General features: G+C 39.7%; 1 protein-coding gene across 7 annotated transcripts in view; it reads left to right on the forward strand.

Annotated features, from left to right (window-relative positions):
• The window catches only part of ART3 (ADP-ribosyltransferase 3), a 141,450-nt gene that overhangs the window by 85,937 nt on the left and 37,131 nt on the right, over positions 1–18,382 (forward strand). For 5 of the 7 annotated variants that reach the window (XM_027544782.1, XM_027544783.1, XM_027544785.1 and 2 more), the window contains exons 2-3: positions 11,682–11,759; positions 16,265–16,976. In XM_027544782.1, coding sequence (XP_027400583.1) covers positions 11,682–11,759; positions 16,265–16,976 — 790 coding nt within the window. Of the gene's footprint in view, positions 1–10,385; positions 10,509–11,190; positions 11,289–11,681; positions 11,760–16,264; positions 16,977–18,382 lie in introns of those variants that run through there. The other 2 variants (XM_027544786.1, XM_027544784.1) reach the window with 2 other exon arrangements.

The following is an 18,382-nucleotide window of genomic DNA, read 5'->3' on the forward strand; positions in this document are numbered from 1 at the left end:
GAAAATATTTTTAAAATTCCAAACAGAAGTCACAGAGCTGAAGAGTACAGTAACTGAACTGGAAAATACATTAGTGGGATTCAACAGAAGATGAGGTGAAACAGAAGAAAGGACAAGTGAACTCAAAGACACGGTAGAAGAACTCACCAAATCAAAATAGTAAAAAGGTGAAGATAGCATAAAGAACTTTGGGGCAACATCAAGTGCCTACCATTTGTATTATAAGAGCGCCAAAAGGACAGGAGAGAGAAAAAGGGGAGAAAAATTACTTGGATAAATGATGATTGAAACTTCCCTAACCTGGGGAAGGACGCAGACATCTAGATCCAGGAAACTAAAAGAGTTCCAAATAAGATGAACCTAAAGAGACCCACAAGACTCATTATAATTAAAATGTCAAAAGTTAAAGACAAGGAGAGAATCTTAAAAGCAGCAAGAGCAAAACAACTTTTTATGTATAAGGGAACCTCCATAAGACCAACAGATTTTCTTCAGCAGTGACTTTGCAGACCAGAAAGGAGTGGCAAGGAAAGGAAGAAAAACTACAACCCAGAATACCTGCCTGCAAAGTTATCATTCAGAACTGAAGGAGAGAAAGAGTTTTCCAGACAAGCAAAAGCCAAAGGAGTGCATCACTCACTAAACCAGCGTTACAAGAAATGTTAAAGGGACTTACTTAAGCTGAAAAGAAAGGATGCTAATTAATAACAGCAAAACATATGAAAGTATAAAACTCACTGCTAAAGGTAAATATATGGGCATACCTCAGAGATACTGTTGACTTGATTCCAAGCTACCACAATAAAGCAAGTCACATGAATTTTTGATTTCCCAGTGCACATAAAAGTTTTATTTATTTTATGCTTTAGACTGTTAAGTATGCCATGGCATTAAGACTAAAAAAACAGTGTGCATACCTTAATTTAAAAATACTTTAATTCTAAAAAATGCTAATCATTATTTGAGCCTTAAGCAAGCAGTATAGTAGTAACATCAAAGATCACTAATCACAGATCACCATGATGTAATACAAAGTTAGAAAATTTTCAAGAATTAGCCAAAATGTGACACAGAGACATGAAGTTAGCAAATGCTGTTTGGAAAAATAGCACCTACAGACTTGGTCTGGGCAAGGTTGCCACAAACCTTTGATTTGTAAAACATGCAGCACAGTGTGAAGCACAATAAACCGAAGTTCAGTGAGGTGAGGTACGGCTGTATGGTAAAGGTAGTAGATTAGTCACTGTTAAACTTGTATGAAGGTTAAAAGACAAAAGTAGTAAAAATAACTGTAACTACTATAATTAGTTAAAGAATACACACAATTAAAAGATATAAAATGTAACATCAAAACCATAAAATGTGGAGAGTGAAAGAATAAAAATGTAGAACTTTGAATGCATTCAAAAGTTGTTATCAGCTTAAAATGGACTGTTATAAGTTGTTATATGTAAGCTTCCTGATACCACAAATCAAAAACCTATACTAGATACATAAAAGGAAGTGAGAAATGAATATAAGATAACCACTAAAGAAAATCATCAACCACAAAGGAAGAGAGCAAGAGAAGGAAGAGAGGAACTACAGAACAGTCAGAAAACATTTAACAAAATGACAATAAGGACATGTCTTTCAATAATTACTTTAAATGTAAAATGAACTAAATTTTCCAATCAAAAGATACAGAGTGGTTGAATGGATACAAAAACAAGACCCATCTATATGCTACCTACAAAAGACTCACTTAATACCTAAAGACACACACAAACTCAAAGTAGGATGGAAAAAAGATATTCCATGCAAATAGAAGCCAAAAGAAAGCTGGAAGAACTATACTTATGTTACTGGATGCAAGTCTGTGTGTCCAATGCGCAGGGAGGTGAAACAACACCAAAATGTTGGAACTTGGAGCAGAGAAAGGTTTATTGCAGAGCCATGCACAGAAATGAGTAGCTTATGCCTTGAAAAAAATCCTGAGCTCCCCAAAACTTTTGGCAAAAACCTTTTATAGGAAAGGTGAGGGAGGGGGTATCAAGTTGTTTCAGACTTCTTGGTGTCAGATCCTTTGTTCTAGAGGTCACGTTACCATGTTCTTGTAAATCTCCAAAGAAGAAAATGGTATTCTTTGTTCTGGAAAGAAAGGGTGAGGTCCCAGTGCTCAACTTCTGCCCTCCAAGGTCCAGGTCCTGGCTAAAAGGAGGGGGTCCCTATGTGGGACCTGTCTGGAGCATTCATCCAACACCCAGCCTGGGTCCTTTTGCCAGTCTCTGGTCTGGCTGAAGAGGCAGATCTCAGCTGGCAGAATCCTCAGGGCCAGGTTCCCAGACCCTGCTCAGTCACTATCACTTAGGGGCCAAGGCATCTGGGACCCAGCCAGCTCTCAGGCTTTTCATTTAAGCTGGAGAGGATCTGAGGCCTTCACGGCTTATGACCTGTGGAAATTGCTACCACCGTTAGGTTGTAGAGGTGAGGATTGGGGAGAGATTCACTGCTGCTTCAAGGCCTGGTCCAGCCAGTTGGTGGCTGTTGTGAGGGCTCTGGAGCTCTGCAGGACACAGCCCTCAACCTGTCTCTCGGCCTTCCCAGCTTACCTGCTGACCCCAAGGGTCTGGGAGAAGGCTGCAGTTCGCCTCTCCCCGCAGTCTCTATCCCAGAATCACTGTTGGCTGACTGTTGGTGGAATGGGTCCTCTAACCACCACGTCTTATCTCTTGCATGCTAACAGCCGTGTGCTGCTTCACCCCTATTCAGTGGCAGGCATACCTGCAGGTCAGGGTCTCATTGGCCAAGTGGGCGCGGGGGCATGCCACCTCCTTGCCTTCTCCCCACTGCCTGCTTCACCTTCCTGTCATAGCTGTCCTTGCAGAGAGCCCAGTAGGAGTCAGGGACTGCTTGGCCAGGCCAGTCTGGGGGGCAGCAGTGGTAGCACAGGGTGGGTGGCACTGGGCAAGCTGACTCTATTAAATGTGGTACCCAAGGCTGTGGCTCATGTCCAGCTGCCTACCAGGCTTGCAGCAGAGCCCTGGCCTGGGACCTGGCACTGCTCCCACCTGAAGCCCCTATGCATCTGATGTTCTGATATCACTTGGCCTCACTGTGCATAGGGCATGCAAACTTGTGTTCAGTAACACTTATATCAGACAAAATATACAAAACAGACTGTAAAAAGAGACAAGGAGATTATGTAGTGATAAAGTGGTCAGTTGAACAAGAGGACATAACATTTGTAAATGTTTATGCACCCAGTATGCTGTGTGCTTAGTTGCTCGGTTGTGTACAACTCTTTGCGATCCCATGGACTGTAGCCCACCAGGCTTCTCTGTCCATGGGGATTCTCCAGGAAGGAGAACTGGAGTGGGTTACCATGCCCTCCTCCAGGGGATCTTCCCAGCCCAGGAATCAAATCCAGGTCTCCCACATTGTAGGCGGATTCTTTACCATCTGAACCACCAGAGAAGCAGCCAATATAGGAGCACCTAAATATATAAAGCAAATATTAACAGGCCTAAAGGAAGAATAGATAGCAGTACAATAATAGTAGGGGACTTTAATATCCCACTTATATCAGTGGATAGATCATTCAGACAGATAATGAATAAGGGAACAATGGCCTTAAATGACATAGACTTAACAGAAATATACAGGACATGCCACCTGAAAGCAGTAGAATACTCATTTTTCTCAAGTGTATATGGAGCATTCTCTAAGGTAGATTATATGTTAGGCCACAAAATTTAAAAATTTAATAAAATCAAAATCATATTAAGCATCTTTTCTAATCACAATGGCATGAAACTAGAAATTAGTTATAAGAAGAAAACTAGGAAATTTATAAATATGTAAAGATTAAGTCCTTATGGCAGAAAGTTAAGAGGAACTGAAGACCCTCTTGATGAAAGTGAAAGACTGAAAAATCTGGCTTAAAACTCAACATTCAAAAAACTAAGATCATGGCATCCAGTCCCATCACTTCATGGCAAATAGATGGGGAAACAATAGAAACAGTGACAGACTTTCTTGGGCTCCAAAATCACTGCAGATGGTAATTGCAGCCATGAAATTGAAAGATGCATGCTCCTTGGAAGAAAAGCTATGACCAACCTAAACACCATATTAAAAAGCCAAGACATTACTTTGCTAACAAAGGCTCATCTAGTCAAAGCTATGGTTTTTTCAGTAGTCTTGTTATGGATGTGAGAGTTGGACCATAAAGAAGGCTGAGCACCACATTGATAACTTTTGAACTGCGGTGTTGGAGAAGACTCTTGAGAGTCCCTTGGACTGCAAGGAGATCAAACCAGTCCAATCCTAAAGGAAATCAGTCCTGAATATTCATTTTAAGGACTCATGCTGAAGCTGAAACTGCAATACTTTGGCTACCTGATGTGAAGATCTGACTCATTGGGAAAGACCCTGATGCTGGGAAAGATTGAAGGTAGGAGGGGAAGGGGACAGAGGATGAGATGGTTGGATGGCATCACTGACTCAATGGACATGAGTTAGAGGAAGCTCCGGGAGTTGGTGATGGACAGGGAAGCCTGGCGTGCTGCAGTTCATGGGGTTTCAAAGAGGTGGACCCAACTGAGTAACTGAACTGAACTGAAAGATTAAACAGCATATGCCTATATAGTCAGTAGGTCAAAGAAAAAGTTGAAAGCAAAATAAAAAAAATACCTTGAGACAAACAAAAATGGCAATATACCAAAATTTGTGGGATTCAGTAAAAGCAGTTCGAGAGTTCATAGTGATAAATCCCTACTGCAAGAAGCAAGGAAAATTTCAAGCAACCTAACTTTACATCTCAAGGAACTAGAAATAGAATAAATAGAGCCCAAAGTTAGAAGGAAGGAAATAGCAAAATTCATACTAGAAATAAATGAAAAGAAACAAAGACAATAGAGAAGATGAATGAAATCAAAAGCTGTTTTGTTAAATAAGCAAAATGGATAAATCTTTAGCTAGACTCACTGAAAAGAGAGAACTCAAAACCAGAAACAAAAGAGAAGACATTACAGATGATATCACAGAAATATAAAGTATCGTAAGAGACTTGTAAGAAAAGCTTTTCCCTGGAAGAAAAGCTATGACCAAACTAGACAGCATATTAAAAAACAGAGACATTATTTTGCCGACAATGGTCCGTTTAGTCAAAGCTGTGGTTTTTCCAGTAGTTGTGTATGGATGTGAGAGTCGGACCATAAGGAAAGCTAAACACTGAAGAATTGATGCTTTTGAACTGTGGTGTTAGAGAAGACTCTAGAGAGTCCCTTGGACTGCAGGGAGATCAACCAGTCAATCCTAAAGGACATCAGTCCTGAATATTTTTTTGGAAGGACTGATGCTGAAGCTGAAACTCCAAATACTTTGGCCACCTGATGCGAAGAACTGACTCATTGGAAAAGACGCTGATGCTGGGAAAAATTGAAGGCAGAGAGAGAAGGGGATGACAGAGGATGAGATGGTTGGATGGCATCACCGATTTGATGGACTTGAGTTTGAGTAAGCTCCAGGAGTTGGTGATGGACAGGGAAGCCTGGCATGCTACAGTCCATGGGGTTTCAAAGAGTCGGACACGACTGAATGACTGAACTGAATTGTGAGAGACTGCTTCAAATAAAGTATATGCTATTAACCTGGGCAACCTAGAAGAAATGGATAAATTCCTAATAACAACCTTCCAGCAGTGAATCAGGAAGAAATAAAAAATCAGAACAGACTGATTATTAGTAAGCAGACTGAATCAGTAATTAAAAACTTGTCCCAAATAAAAGTCCAGATGGTTTCAATGACAAATTCTACCAAGTATTTGAAAAAGAATTAACACCACTCCTTTTCAGACTTTTCCAAGAAATAGAAGAGGAGGAAATACATCTGAGTTCATAACTCATTTTATAAGGGCATTCTTAGCCTGATACTAAATCCAGACAAAGACACAACAAAAAATGAAAATTTCAGGCTAATATCCCTGATGAACATAGATGTAAAAATCCTTAACAAATTATTAGCAAACTGAGTTCAACAATGCATTAAAAGTATTATACACTATTATCAAGTGGAATTTATTCCAGGGATGCAGGGATAGTTCAGAGTCATAAATCAGTCAGTGAAATACTGCAGATTAAAAAAGTGAAAGATAAAAATCATGTGAGCATCACAACAGATGTAGGGAAAGCACTTAACAAAATTTAACACCCATTTTGATTAAAAAAAAAAAAGTTCTCAACAAAGTATAAAGGGAATGTACCTCCATGTAGTAAGGGTTGTCTGTGATGGATCTACAGCTAATATGCTCAGTGATGAAAACCTGAAAGCTTTTCAGCTTTTCATCTAAAATCAGGTGCAAGACCAGGATGGCCACTCTAGACACTTACTTAGCATTGTATTGGGAGTCCTAATCAGAGCAGTCCAGCAAGAAAAAGAAATTAAATCGTGTGAATTGGAAAGGAAGAAGTAAAACTGTCTCTGTTTGCAGATGACATGATACTATATACAGAAAGTCCTAAAGATTCCTCCAAAAACTAGAACTAATAAATTCAGTGAAGTTGCAGGATACAGAATCAATACACAGAAATTTCTTATATTTCAATGCACCGATAACTATCATCAGAAAGAGAAACAAATAAAAATAATCTCATTTATAGTTCACCAAAAATAATAAAGTGTGAATAAATTTAATCAAGGCGATGAGAGAAGGTGAAGAAGACTCAGATGAATAGAAAGATATTCCATGCTCAGGGACTAGAAGAATCCATATTGTTAAAATGTCTATACTACCCAAAGCAATCTATAGATTCAGTGCAGTCTGTTTGAAAATTCCAATGGCATTTTCCACAAAATAGGACCAAAAAAAAATTCTAAAACTTGTTTAGTAAGTAAGCATTAGTTGCTCAGTCTTGTCCAACTCTGTGACTCCATGGACTGTATATCCTGCCAGCCTCCTCTGTCCATGGAATACTGGAGTGGGTTGCCATACCCTTCTCCAGAGGATCTTCCTGACTCAGGGATTAAATCCGGGTCTCTTGCATTGCAAGTGGACTCGTTACTATCTGAGCCACCAGTGAAGCCCAAAACTTGTTTCAGTTCAGTTCAGTCGCTCAGTAGTGTCCGACTTTTTGCAACCCCATGAATTGCAGCACGCCAGGCCTCCCTGTCCATCACCAACTCAGACTCACGTCCATCGAGTCAGTGATGCCATCCAGCCATCTCATCTTCTGTCGTCCCCTTTTCCTCCTGCCCCCCAATCCCTCCCAGCATCAGAGTCTTTTCCAATGGTCAACTCTTTGCATGAGGTGGCCAAAGTACTGGAGTCTCAGCTTTAGCATCATTCCTTCCAAAGAAATCCCAAGGCTGATCTCCTTCAGAATGGACTGGCTGGATCTCCTTGCAGTCCAAGGGACTCTCAAGAATCTTCTCCAACACCACAGTTCAAAAGCATCAATTCTTTGGCACTCAGCCTTCTTCACAGTCCAACTCTCACATCCATACATGACCACAGGAAAAACCATAGCCTTGACTAGACAGACCTTTGTTGGCAAAGTAATGTCTCTGCTTTTGAATATGCTATCTAGGTTGGTCATAACTTTCCTTCCAAGCAGTAAGCGTCTTTTAATTTCATGGCCGCAGTCACTTGTTTGGGACCACATAAACCTCCAAACAGCCAAAGCAATCTTGAGAAAGAACAAAGCTGAAAGTATTGTGTGCCATGATTTCAAACTTTATTGTAAAGCTGTAGTAATCAAATGGAGAAGGGAATGGCAACCCATTCCAGTATACTTGTCTGGAGAATCCCATGGACAGAGGAGCCTGGTGGGCTGCAGTCCATGGGGTCGCAAAGAGTTGGGCATAACTGAGCAACTAACACACATGCGTAGTAATCAAAACAGTGTGATATTGGAATGAAAACAGACACATAGATCAGTGAACTAGAATGGCAAGCCCAGAAATAAACCCATGCATATATGGTCAATTAACTTACAACAAAGGAGCCAATATACAATGGGGAAAGGAATCTCTTCAGTAAATGGTGTTGGGAATGGTATTCAGTAATGGTGTTGGGAAAGCTGAACAGGCACATGCAAAAGAATGAAACCAGACCACTTTCTCACATCATACACAAAAATTAACTCAAAATATATTAAAGACATGAATGTAAGACCTGAACCATAAAACTCCTAGAGGAAACATAAGTGGTAAGCTCCTTGGCATTGGTCTGAGCAGTGATTTTTTTTAATTTGACCCCAAAAGCAAAGGCAGTAAAAGCAAAAATCAAAAAATGGTACTCAGCTAAACTAAGGAGTTTCTGCTCAGTAAAAGAAACCATCTAAAAATGAAAATACAACCTGAATGGTGGAAAATATTTGCAAATCATACATATGATAAAGGGTTAGTATCCAAACTTTGTAAAGAACTCATAACAACTCAATCAGAAATAATGCACATAAAAATAACAGAAGACCTGAAGAGATATTTTTTCAAATAATATACACAGATGGCCAGCAGACACGTGGAAAGATCAGTATCACTAATCATCAGGGAAATGCACATCAAAACCACAATGAAATATCACCTCACACCTGTTAGAATGGCTGTTATTTAAAAAGACGACAAATATTGGAGAATGTGAAGAAAAAGAAATACTTATGCACTCTTGGTGGGAATCCAAGTTGGTGCATTCGCTATGAGAAATATGGGGAGTTCTTCAAAAATTTAAAACCAGAACTGTGTTTTCTTGGGCTCCAAAATCACTGTGGAGGGTGACTGCAGCTGTGAAATTCAAAGACGCTTGCTCCTTGGAAGGAAAGCTATGATAAACCTACATAGCATATTAAAAAACAGAAATATCACTTTGCTGACAAAGGTCTATATAGTTAAAGCTATGGTTTTTCCAATAGTCATATATGGATATGAGAGTTGGACCATAAAGGAGACTGAACACCAGAACTGATGCTTTTGAATTGTGGTGCTGGATAAGATTCTTGAGAGTCCCTTGGACAGCAAGGAGATCAAACCAGTCAATCCTAAAGGAAATCAACCCTGAGTATTCACTGGAAGGACTGATGCTGAAGCTGAAACCCTGGTAGTTTGGCCACCTGATGCCAAAGCCAGCTCATTGGAAATGACCCTGATGCTGGGAAAGACTGAAAGCAAAAAGGGAAGAGAGTGACAGAGGATGAGATGGTTAGATAGCATCATCGACTCAGTGGACATGAGTTTGAGCAAACTCTGGGAGATATTGGAGGACAGAGGAGCTTGGTGTGCTGTAATCCATGGGGTCACAAAGAGTTGAACATGACTTAGTAACTGAACAGCAACAGTAACAACAAATGATCTAACAATTCCACTTCTGAGTATTAACCCAAAGAAAATGAAAACAGTTGAAAAGATTTCTGTACTTTCATGTTCTTAAAAGCATTATTTACATGCTGGGAAAAATTGAAGGCAGGAAGAGAGGGAGACAACAGAGGACAAGATGGTTGGATGGCATCACCAACTCAATGGGCGTGAGTTTGAGCAAACTCTCAGAGATGGTGAAGGACGGGGAAGCCTGGTGTGCTGCAGTTCATGGGATCTCAAAGAGTTGGACAGGACTGAGCGACTGAACAAGAAGAAGATACAGAAGCAACTTAAGTGTCCATGGACAGTTAGGTGGATAAAGAAGATGTGGTACATATATAATGTAATATTACTCAGCCATAAAAAGAATGAAATAATGCCATTTGTAACAACGTGGATGGCTCTTGAGGGCATTATGCCAAGAAATAAGTCAGGGAGAGAAAAACAAATAACATATGGTCTTCAGCATTGCAGGCAATGTATTTACTAGGTGTACTTGACTCAAATGAGAGCTATAGTTGCAGATGCTGCCCAATCCTTCCCTTCTTAGTGCTCTCACTGGGCTTTGTACTTAAGATTCTTAACATGTATTCTGGATAAGTTTCACATTTTCTGTTAGTCTGAGTGCTTTTCAGATTTGTCTTCCTTGTGCATCCCAGCACCTGGCACAGTACCTAAAATACAGTAAGCCGGTTGAGTGAACGGTGATAGCCATCACCGTTGCCGGTGATTAACACAGGAAGTCCTCTGAGTTATGTGAACCATCTGGCAAGGGTAAAATCCTTGCTTTAGCTTGACATCTCAGAATCAAAGGGTCAAAAGGTTAGGAATGGGAAGTGTGATCACTCTCTGAGAAGCCCAGATCTGAGGGCTCAGACTGAACGTGCTGTGTGGTTGGAGGGAATTGCTGTGGCTTTACAAGCCTCTTGGAGATTTCATGTGTTAACTGTGGTGATTCCAAGGGATAGTGTGGGGGCCAGATATAAATAGCAGAACACAAATGAGGTAATGTGCCACTGCCAAGCTACTGCTGGGGATGTTTATAAAAAGAAAAGCATTCCCTTTTCAGCTCTCAGTGTCAACAACCTCCTATCCTGAAGACACCCTCACCACAACTGAGAGAGTGGGGGAAACAGACCTAGCATCATTTAAAACTCCACAGGGAGAAAAGCCAGGTAAACATTTTGACTTATTTACGTTCAGACTATGGAAGTGAAGATTTTTCAAGAAAATCCTCATTCAGAGCTTGTCTTGTGACAGTTATCTGTCAAGTGTTATTTTCAAAATCGCTTTTCTAAAGGGATGATTAACACAGAAGTGGCATTTTTGTGCTATCTTTTAATATCTTTAATGAAAGAAACTGCTTGTGAATAAAGATGGCGATCTGGGGCCAAAGGGAAGACTATCTTCTTTCCCCTGTGCTGTTCATCCCCACTTTGAGGTGCCAGAATATGGTGATTGGTAGGATGAAAAAGAGATTTCAGTTCAGTTCCAGTCATGTCAACTTTGTTTTAGGTGTGTGGAAAAAGCTGAAAAGCAGTCTTTAATTAATTGAATCAGTTAGTGATTCTGGGACATCTTCAGCCCTTGATGGCCTCTTACCCTCCTGTTTACCTACTTATGTCTCATGAATGTTGGGATGAATATTGGGCACACAGCCAGTAGAGTTATATAATCTTACCAGAGTTGCTTCCTGTTCACCTCCTTTTTATTCTCATTCCTGTTTTCAGCACATTATTCAGGATGCTTGTTTTATCCTTAGCTTCTCTTAAATGTGAATATTTGGGAGGAAGAGAACACCCCGGATAACTTTCTGGTTTTTACCACTACCTGTCTCCATCCTACCAAATGGGCGTCACTTGGTTTGCAGGGAGGATGAAGAATGGATGATGTGTGTGGATACTAACTCCTGGAGAATTCTTGGAGACTGGGAGCTAGGAGACCAATCTGCAATGGTGTTGTGTTTTTCTTTCTTTCTTTTTTTTTTTTTTCAGTTTGTGTTTTCGTGTGTATGATGAGGGGAGATTGAGAGGGAGGAAGAATAATTGACTCTCAGTGACTGTTGGTGGGAGAGACAACATGTCTAAGGAGAATGGAAATTGACAGATTTAATCCTGAGCAAATATCTAAAGTTTTCTGAGCTTTTGTTTCCTCATGTGTAGAATGAAGGTGTTAGATCACCAGACAAAATCTAATGACCCTTTCAGCCATTGGAAATTTATTCATAATCACTTCCTAACTATCATGATACCGCTTTTACCCAGAATGAAAAAATGTGTATCGTGTGTGTCATCCTGTTCTACTTCTCTAAACTTCTACTAAATTGGAATTCCTTCATTTTAATTTAGAAGAGAAAAATGAAGACAGGACATTTTGAAATGGTCACCCTGCTGTTGGCACCTATGATTCTAATGGACATCCTCCAGGTAATGTTAGGAATGGGAAGCACGTGGTCATTGGAACGGGAACTCTTGGTATAAGGTTGCCTGAGGCATTTGTGTGTGTTGATGATAGAAATGAAGACAGATAGAATAATAATAAGTTAGTGTTTTTAAATGTAGATCTTACCTTTTACACACTGATACATGTTAACTGTAGAAAATTAAAAATTAAAAGTAGACAAAGGGAGGAAAGTAAAAATCATCCACAATTTTCCACCCAGAGGGAGTGAGGCTTAATCTGTTGGTGTGTAGGCTTCTCAGCTTTTTTCTATGTATTTGTGTTTGTAATTTACAAGATAGATTCACACTACATATAGTATTTTGTTTTTACTTTTTTAAGTTAATACTATGCTACAGGTGTCTGTCCATGGCATCGGATATTCTAAAAACTTGTATTTTTCTTCATATACGTTGACAATGCAATGTCTACTTGTTTCCCGTGTTTTATATAGTGGCTCTTTTCTCCTGTTCAGTATTCTTTTTATTCTGATAGAACTTTGATGATTTTATTTTTTACAACTGAATCTTTAAACATTCTGTAACATGTTTTATGTAACATATGAGCCAGGTATCTCACTTGGTTTTTTTCTCCCACATTGTTAGCTCTCACATCACTACTGAGTATTGTCCACTGATTTGAAGCACCTTCTTTAAAATGTGTTAAATTCTTAAAAACTTAATCCATTTTGAAATCTGAAATATTGTTTATAGAATCATTGTATATTCTGTTACCTGTTTTGCAGTGTGACTTTTAAAAAATTGAAGTGTAATTCCCATATAAAATGATACCATTTTAAAGTGTATAGTTGAGTGATTGTCATATATTCACTATGTTGTGCAACCATCATCACTTTATCTCATTATAGGATTCCTGTCACCCCAAAAGAAGCCCTGTAGCTGTTAGTAGTCAATTCCAATTCCCTCTTCCCTGTATCCCCTGAGACCACTAATCTGCTTTGTCTCTATGAATTTGCAGATTCTGGACATTTCATCTGAATGGAATCATAACAATATCTGGCCTTCTTGGTGGCTTCTTTTAGCATAACATTTTCAAGCTTCATACATGTTGCAGTGTATATTAGTACTTTGTTCTTTTTTGTAGTATAGTAATATTACATTTCTTGGTTATGTCACATTTTGTTTATCCATTCATTAATTGTTGGGCATTTGAGTTGGCCCCACTTTTTGGTTCTTATGAATGAATGTGAGCATGCATGCTCAGTCATGTCCAACTCTTTGTGACCCCATAGACTGGAGCTCCCAGGCTCCTCTGTCCATGGGATTTTCTAGGCAAGACTGCTGGAGTGAGTTGCCATTTCCTCATTCAGGACTTATGAATGAATAGTCCTGCCACAAATTTTGTGTACAGATTTTTGTTTGTGTGAACATATTTTCAGTTCTCTTGGGTTTATACCAAAAGTATATAATTGCTGGGTCATATGGTGGCTCAATGTTTAACATTGTGAGGAACTGCCAAATTGTCTTCCACATTTTGTATTACTTACACAGCAGTGTATGAGGATTCAGTTTCTCTATATCATTGCCTACATTTGCTATTTTCCCTTTTTTCCTTATCTTTATATCCATCCTAATGGATATGAGGTGGTATCTCACTGTGATTTTGATTTGCCTTTTTAATATTTTTCTGCAACATAATTTTGATGTGTTTATTTATGAATGTTTCATAATTTAACTGATACCTTTTTAAATCATTTTTACATTTTTGTAATAAATTTTTGGTAATTAAGCTTCATCCATATAGCCTTGTTTCAGTGGATAACTGAGGAAGAAAATATAATTAGTGGGTTCACCTAGCCTTTGTACCTGTTCCTTAATATCCATTCAGTTTTCCCTGAATGGTGGTGGCATTTGTGGGCTTTTTCATTGCTCAAGGTACTCACTGTTCAGAACACACAATCAGCTGTGGCCTTGGGCCAGAAAGACTTGAAGTCTAAAATTAGACATGTGGAGACTGGTTAGAGGCACAGGGGAAAGACAGGAACATAGTGGATCAACTCTTGGATATGATGTGAGGAATGTGGGAGGTGGTTTCAGGGCATGATGTCTTATAATATGTTGAAGTCTTGAAAATAAATTAGACATTGGTGTCCAGGATGCACTCTGGTACATTCTGTGCTGTGGAGGAAAGTGCATTTCTTGGCTAGGAGATGGCAATGATTTGGTCTAGTACAGCTCAAATTCCCACTTCAAGAAACTGACCCATGGACCTAGAATTTCAGGGGTCTCAGTGACTTTCCCAACAGAATATTTTGTGGCTGCTAATCAGACAGTTTCTGATGCCAGTACAGTTCCTACTAGCACTACTTGTAAGATGGTGTAGTGAGTTTTATTCCAGACCTTTCATAAGTGTTGTTATAAAGACAAAGTTAAACTCTTTTTTTTCTAAGTACTATATAAATGTCAGTGGTCTTTATCATCAGAAACATATTTTGGTTAAGAAACAGACTCTGGAGCCAGGTTGCCTGGGTTCAAATCTGAATTCCATACAAGTTAATCTCCTTGCCTTAGTTTGCTCATTTTAAAAGAGGGGCTAATAATAGTACCTACCTACCTATGGATGTGAAGTTGGACTATGAAGAAAACTGAGTGCCAAAGAATTGATGCTTTTGATTGTGGTGTTGGAGAAGACTCTTGAGAGTCCCTTGGACTGCAAGAAGAGCCAACCAGTCTATCTTAAAGGAAATCAGTCCTGAATCATTGAAAGGACTGATGCTGAAGCTGAAACGCCAATACTTTGGCCACCTGATGTGAAGAACTAACTCACTGGAAAAGCCCCTGATGCTGGGAAAGATCGAAGGCAGGAGGAGAAGGGGACAACAGAGGATAAAATGGTTGGATGGCATCACTGACTCAATGGACATGAGTTTGAGTAAACTCCAGGAGTTGGTGATGGACAGGGAAGCTTGGTGTGCTGCAGTCCACGGGGTTCTGCAGTTGGACACGGCTGAGTGACTGAACTGAACCTACCTCACAGGGTTACCACGAAGATTAAATGAGTTAATATATATGAACACTTAGTGCTGCACACACAGAAAGCACTCTGGAGAAGTTTTTTAGGCCTTAGGAGTGCAGGGCATGAGTGAGAAGGAGAAATCTAAGAAAATTTCACAAATGAATGGATGTTTTTATATAAGGACTAGGTTGATGCCAGCTGTAGACAGTAGGGTTGTAAGTTTGGCCTTGCTCTTAGATTGTTTTGTTTGAAGGATCTTTGAGCACCTCAAGTGAAATTATTAAGTAGGCAGTTGATATACAGAAGTCAAATGGAGTTATTAATTATGTATTTGATATGTAGATCTTACACTTACACAACAGGTCAGAGATATTAAGATGATCATTGAAACTGTGGTTCTTACATCATTGCCTAAGGGTAGACTTGAGATTTGGAAAATAAATAGCCTTGAGAAACTGACCTTTAATGGCCAATTGGAATATGCTGGACGTGCAAAGGAGTCTAAGAAGTATTCCCTTAGTGAGAGCTGTTGAAGCTCAGAAATGTCAAGTCCCGTAAGTAATTAGTACCTAGTTAGTAACAGAAATGGAATTAGAACCCAGATCTATCTGGCTCAAAGCTAGTGTTAGTTATACTACACTACCCTGCTGCTTATGTTCTGCGTATCATTTAAAGATGCTTAGTCCTTTTCCGGTTGAATAGAATATAAAGCCCAGATGAATAGGGAATTTACTGTTTCGAACAGCTGAAGCAAAATACAGGTTTCAGGTAATGCTAGACTCAGGCCTTAAGTAATGTTATCAGGACCTCATCTCTCTTCACCTCTAAGCTCTACAAACCTTTCTTTGTTGGCTTCATTTGCAGACAGGATTCTTCAAGGGACTAAAAGGATAACTATTGGCTTCCCCAAGCCAATATTATGCTTAGAGCTTATGGTTGAAGGAAAAGAAAGCCTTTTGTTTATCTGGGAGTGCTCTGGTTTTTAAGCCCGCATCATTACTTATAATAGGGGCTGAAGATGCAGAATTAGTCCTAGCCAAACCATACAGAAAAGGGAGGGGTGTCCTCAAAGAAAAAGGGGTAATATTTACCTTCATGTATTTATCCATCTAGTAAAGTATTTCATACAAGGTATTTCAGATTCACTCAATAGTCTTGAGTGGTTGAGGAAATCTAGCTAAGAATATCATTCAGAGCCAGGACTGCCACCCATTTCTTTTGTTTCACACTCATTTTCTTTCCTCTACTACAGGGTTCAGATGAATGACTTACAGGTGTGGTCATGCTCATACTTCCCATTTACTCTTTTCATATAAATATGTCACAGCTGGGAGAAGCTATGACTAACAGTGGAATATAGTTCCTATATAAAAAGATATCAGAAGTTCATTGTGAGCAAGGAAGAGAGTCTTGGCAGGGTTTGAGAGGATGCAGGATTCTTTGCAGAAAATTGAAAGAAAATGATATACACTAAATATTTTTATTTCAAGAGTACTAATTTCCTTTTCCTTTGCAGGTAAAAGCTGAAATGTTAGATATGGCAGATAATGCATTTGATGATGAATACCTGAAATGTGCTAACCGGATGGAAATCAAATATGTTCCTCAACTGTTCAAGGAGGAAAAAGCAAGCCTCCAGCTCTTAGAAGACGTGTGGGAAAATGCAGAAGCCAAGTGGGAAGCTCGGAAGCCTCAGCTCTTTCTCCCTGTGAATTTCAAGGATAACTATGGTATTGCCCTGATGGCCTATATTTCTGAAGCTCAAGAGCAGTCTTCCTTTTACCATCTGTTCAATGAAGCTATGGAGATGGCTGGCCAGTCTCGAAAAGATTATGTCTATGGCTTCCAGTTCAAAGCTTTCCATTTTTACCTGACAAAAGCTCTGCAGCTGCTGAGAAGATCTTGTGAGAACAGTTACAAAAACGTGGTGTACAGCGTAAGGCTGAATACTTCATTTACATTTGGAGGGGTGAACCAGGCCCGACTTGGCCATTTCACCTTAGCGTATTCATCCAAACCTCAAGCTACTGATGACCAACATGTTCTGTTAACCATCAAAACATGTTTTGGAGTTGCCGTTGAAAAATTTTTTGATAAAGAAAGTGAAGGAATTGTTTTAATACCTCTGAATGAGGTTTTTCATGTGTCACAGGATGAGGCTGGCAATAACCTTATCCTTCAGAGCACAAACAAGACCTGCAGCCACTATGAGTGTGCGTTTCTAGGTGGTAAGTGTCTCTGTTCTGTCTGTCTGTGTCTGGGAGGGGAGCAGGGAGTCTCTTAGGCCCAGGGAGAAGTCAGAAAGGAAGGTGGGAGTCTTGAAGGGAGAAGAGTCATTGGTGGTCTCCTGTCTAGCTCTCTTCATACCATTAGTTTCTTTTTCTATAATTTAGTTTTATCAAAATCATACAGTATTATTGAAAATTTAAAAAATAAAATAGTAATATAAGGTAATAGTTCTCAACCAGGAGCAGTTTTGTCTGGTAGGATAAGTTGGCCATAGTTGGAAACATTTTTAATTGTTACACCATCTCCCTGTGCTAGTACCATCTAGTGAGTATAGGCCAAAGAACACTGCCAAACTATTCACAGACAGCCCCCGCAACAAAGAAGTGTCTGGTTCAGAACCCTTCATATAAGGCTACAGTGAAAAATAGCCCTACTCTTGCCCTACCCATTTCTGTCCCCAATTCCCACTCCTCAGTGGCATCCTTTTTGTTTTTTAACTATTTTTTAGATACTTACTGCATGTTTCTAAGTAAATAACATGCTTCAGCATGTTTTTCTTGATTTAAAAATGTTAGACATTATTTATTGACTTCCCAATACTGATAGAGAATAAGTATTTAGCTCTAATATACCCTACATTAATTAGGAGTTCTTTATTGCATTCAGTTGTAACAGAAAACCTGCCTGGTGGCTCTCATTTAATCAAAAAACTACAGGTGGGCTGTCCAGAGTTGGTACAGGAACTCAGCTACATCATGAGTGACTCAGACTCTTTGTTTCTTGCCCACCAACTTTAGCATATTGAGTTTGTTGATTCGTGTTTTCAGTGTGACTGTTGGCAGATTTAGGCATCAGTCCATGTCCAAGATGAAGGGAAAGGAGGATGGCAGCCAAATCTGCCTGTTTAACCAAGAGGGTAAAGCTTCCCAGAAACTCCAGGTAGACTTCACCAGATTGTGTGTTATTGACTGGAACAGCTACTTGGTCATCTGCTGACTCATTTGAAAAGACCCTGATGCCGGGAAAGATTGAGGGCAGGAGGAGAAGGGGACGACAGAGGATGAGACGGCTGGATAGCATCACCGACATGAGTTTGGGTGAACTCCAGGAGTTGGTGATGGACAGGGAGGCCTGGTGTGCTGCGATTCATGGGGTTGCAAAGAGTCCCGGACACGACTGAGCAACTGAACTGAACTCAACTGCAAGAAAATCTTGCCAAGAGGGTAATTAGCTTTTCCAGCCTCTGTCGTGTAAGGAGGCAGGGGAGAAGGGAATAAGAAATAGCTGTTAGGTTAGTAAATTAAAAGTATCTGATAAACACCACCCTCCTCAGTATTTGTGCATTTTCCCTTCCCATTCTCCCAGTGTAGTCAAGACTGCTACTTTTTCTTTTTAAGTACTTCTT

This window comes from Bos indicus x Bos taurus, chromosome 6, assembly GCF_003369695.1.
Source record: "Bos indicus x Bos taurus breed Angus x Brahman F1 hybrid chromosome 6, Bos_hybrid_MaternalHap_v2.0, whole genome shotgun sequence".
Lineage (NCBI taxonomy): Eukaryota > Metazoa > Chordata > Mammalia > Artiodactyla > Bovidae > Bos > Bos indicus x Bos taurus.